Source organism: Drosophila pseudoobscura, chromosome 3 (assembly GCF_009870125.1).
Source record: "Drosophila pseudoobscura strain MV-25-SWS-2005 chromosome 3, UCI_Dpse_MV25, whole genome shotgun sequence".
In the NCBI taxonomy this organism is placed as follows: Eukaryota; Metazoa; Arthropoda; class Insecta; order Diptera; family Drosophilidae; genus Drosophila; species Drosophila pseudoobscura.
The window spans coordinates 7,490,757-7,494,245 of NC_046680.1; the positions used below are offsets into that span (position 1 = coordinate 7,490,757).

Consider the following 3,489-nt stretch of genomic DNA (forward strand, 5'->3'; position numbering starts at 1 on the left):
GCACACAGAACGGTGTAGTCTGGCCTGCCATAAAGATGGGTTATAGGACAGAGATTGTCATTTGTTGTACCACATTTACTCTGGACCTTAAGAAAACCCGACGAAATGGTCTTCAAATGGCGGCAGGGCCCTGGTTTTCTGTGTCCTGGCATCTTATGCGCCCTGTCTCGCCTTTCTGTAGGCAGAATAAATGCGATACAAGCATATGTTATCTCTGTGTGAGTCCAATATTTAGTAAATGAATGAAACAATCAATGAAATGGCTTTAGAAACCCAAACGATAGGCGATGAGTGATCTCCGTCGCCTATAAATCTGTCATTTCTTTGCAGATATGCCAGCTATCCCACCCACAGTCCGAAGGTCAATGTGCAGCGAGTTTCTAGAACTTGGAACCTTCCCTGCGATCCAATGACGGGGCATGCTTCGGGCTTCATCGCGCGGCAATCGAGAGGTGACTCAAGCAAGCTGCTTTTAAATGAACGATGATGAGGTCAAGAGGTCACTTTCTTGGAATTAGCTTTTATGCCATGCTCCGTTTTCTGATTAATTTCTGTTTTGTGGCTGAAAACCCCAAAGCTAATGCTGCCCAGACGTTTGGGTAAAGAGTAAGCTGTTGTTTAAGGGATTTATTTTGCTCATTTGCTCATTACTTGTATATTTCTATGGATTTCTTTAGGACTGGGTCACCTGCAGAACCCTTTGTATCCACGGCGTGTAGGCCAGGACATTCGTGAAGACACTCACGCCATTGCAGGGCTTCCTGCCGAAGCTCACGATCCCGAATTGAATGTAACGGGGCTGCCCATCGTACAGCACGGTGGCGCCCAGCGGGCCACCGGAGTCCCCGACGCAGGCATGTCTTCGGAAATCCCCGGCACAGATGTGCGTGTGATCGATGCGGAAGCCGTGTCGGGCGCAGGTGTATCGATCGATTTGGGTCAAGTTGACGGTCTGCAGCACGGAGGCCCGCTGTCCGCCCCACATCAGGCCCCATCCGGTGAGAGTGTACTCCCGAAGGCTGTCCATCCGCTGCTGCACTGTCGTGTCCAGCAGAATGCAGATGGGTCGGATGTTGGCTGAACGAAGAGAGAGGTGTTTCGCTATATAGGGAACCAAGTAGAGTTAAGGAGGACTCCCACCTGTGTAGGCCACACTCTGTTGCATTTTCAGCAGAGCAATATCGTAGTATTCCACCGACGTGTAAAAGGCATGCCTGTAGACGTCTACGACGGCGTGATCCGTGGGCGGTGGGGCACACTCTCCCTGCCTGCAATCCTCTACCGTCCTGGTATCGTACTCCCCCAACCGCACGGCTCTGCAGGCGACAGAATGTTCAGAATGTATCTTGGCAGTGTCTCTGGGGAATACCTACATGGGCGAGTCCGCTTGGATGCAGTGCGCGGCGGTGAGAACGAAGCGGTGATTGATGAGCGATCCGCCGCATACGAATTGTCCATTTGCGTACAGGTGCGCCATCCACGGAGTGGTTCCCAGTGCTGCATCCTCGCCGCCGGCCACCATGGCCTGCATAACGCTCGCGACACCGCAGTCCTCTTCGAGGAGCTGTCCGTAGACGCTGCCACATCCTCCAAGGAGCAGCCAAGCCACCAGCGATACCAGAGCCATCATCGCCGCGTTCTTTAGCCTCGAAGCAAACAAAAGTGAATGCTGGATGGAGGCGCCTTTGTTCTCCTCAATGGTTTTTTTTTTGCACCAGAGATTTGCTTATATTTGAACTGAACAACCCTAGATTAAGTTTTAAGATGGGCCACGAAATTTAATCGAATGTTTTGTGGGTCAGGGGAGGTCACAGCCCCCAAGATAGGGGCCTGCCTCTTTGGGGGTGAGTCAGGCATTCTCTGGCGACTCGTAAATTACTTCAGACTACATAAATCACGCAATAGAATTCTAATTTTTGGGGCCAGACACCAGAGCATGTTGGGAGATGGAATCAATCATTGTTTTTAATGCACAAATGGGGAGCAATTACAGTCAGCTTTTGGGGCCAGACAAAAGAATGTATCACTTGATTTATACCCGTTGCCCCTTGCGGAATACTGGGAACAGCAGCTAGACTGTTCCCAACGCATTGGTGAAAGCAAAAGTAATAGTTTTCGATCATTCGGCCATCAATTAGCACCTGCCCTGCTTTCCGCCCGCACTGAAAGCCAGACACGGCACTGTATAAAAGCCTCAGGCGGCCAGAGACGGCTTCAAAGTCAATCTTCAAGTACCCGACAATGGCTTGCCTTGGCCACGCTCCGATAGCTGTAATTTTGCTGGCTGTAGTCTTCAGTTGCGCCCCGACTTTGGCGGATTTACGCGGAGATCTGAGGGATTTCGTGGCGATTGCGCCGCGTCGACGCATCGTCTATATAGCCGCCAGATACTATATCTTCGATCCGAGATTCCGCCAGGCAGTGGGTTTTGTGCGCAGCGACGAGTTCCTGAAGACCTGGCAGTCGGTGCGTGCAGCACCCGATGTGGCAGCCCTCATCGATTACCTCAACGAGTACGGATCGGGCTACGATGTGACCAGCCTCGTGGACAGCCTCCCCCAGCGACTGCGGGCCTATCAGCTGTCGCGCACTGTGCCCGTAGAAATGATGCTGCACCGCGATCTTACCACATTCCTACGCGAAGCGGTCCAAACCCTGCCGCGGGCCAAGGTCTACGCCCTGATGTCCCAGAAGGTACGGCAGGGCGGGGACTTTGCCAAGTTCTACAAGGCCCTGAGGGACAAGCAGTTCAAGATTCTGGTGGACAGAGCAAGGGTATGACTTCAGAAAGGTGTTTCCTTCGAAGACCAACGAAAGACTAAATTCTTTGCATTCCAGAATTCAGCGGACCTGCAAGCGCCACTGAAAAGACTGCACGAAAAGAACATCAATGTCGATGAGATACTTCAAATATTGTTCGAAATCATCAACTGGGGGCCGCAGAATCCATAGATCTAATCGAAATGTATTTTAATTATAGTTTTTCTTCGTAGTTTTGAGTGTTTTTCCACTGGGTATTGGATCCAGGAGGTATACGTCGAAGCTGGATGGTTGAGGGTGGTCTGAAGGGCTGAAAGAATGGACAGCCTTCTCAGAGTGCTCCCCTAGTTTTCTTTCAAAAGAAAAGAAGACAAGAACCTGGAAATACTCGGAGGAATACCCAGAAAAATACAGTCAATGTTTTGGGATCAAAAGGTTATCGTTTTTTCCAACTAAAAATACTTGATTTGTGGAATACTATTATCTTTCATGGAAGCGTGGCATTGCTCGAACCTTTGACCGAGTGGTCGAGTAAATGTTTAGCCAGAGATACTCTGGGATGGATCCGCCGCCCCACTTGCGTTGGATTCCCCCCTCCAAAACCCTACCATCCTCAGGTTTTACCTATAGAGCGTGCCGTGCCTCTACAATGTGGAAAATCAGCAAGAGGGCAAATTCCTCTATGGCAACACGCACAATATGCACTCATTAGTGCGGCATGGAGTGGTG

General features: G+C 50.6%; 2 protein-coding genes across 2 annotated transcripts; one reads left to right on the forward strand and one right to left on the reverse strand.

Annotated features, from left to right (window-relative positions):
- Nucleotides 1–612: 612 nt before the first annotated feature.
- Nucleotides 613–1,669, reverse strand: LOC6898240 (serine protease grass). Its single transcript, XM_002138270.3, has 3 exons — nucleotides 1,374–1,669; nucleotides 1,141–1,316; nucleotides 613–1,077 (listed from the first exon to the last, which is right to left on the reverse strand). The coding sequence occupies exons 1-3, from the start codon at nucleotides 1,628–1,630 to the stop codon at nucleotides 674–676; spliced, it is 837 nt and encodes a 278-aa protein (XP_002138306.2). The 5' UTR covers nucleotides 1,631–1,669; the 3' UTR covers nucleotides 613–673.
- A 41-nt stretch (nucleotides 1,670–1,710) lies between these two features.
- On the forward strand, nucleotides 1,711–3,012 carry LOC4803788 (protein G12). Its single transcript, XM_001360413.4, has 2 exons — nucleotides 1,711–2,775; nucleotides 2,839–3,012. Exons 1-2 carry the CDS (start codon nucleotides 2,242–2,244, stop codon nucleotides 2,950–2,952), a joined length of 648 nt encoding a protein of 215 aa, XP_001360450.3. The 5' UTR covers nucleotides 1,711–2,241; the 3' UTR covers nucleotides 2,953–3,012.
- The last annotated feature ends 477 nt before the right edge of the window (nucleotides 3,013–3,489 follow it).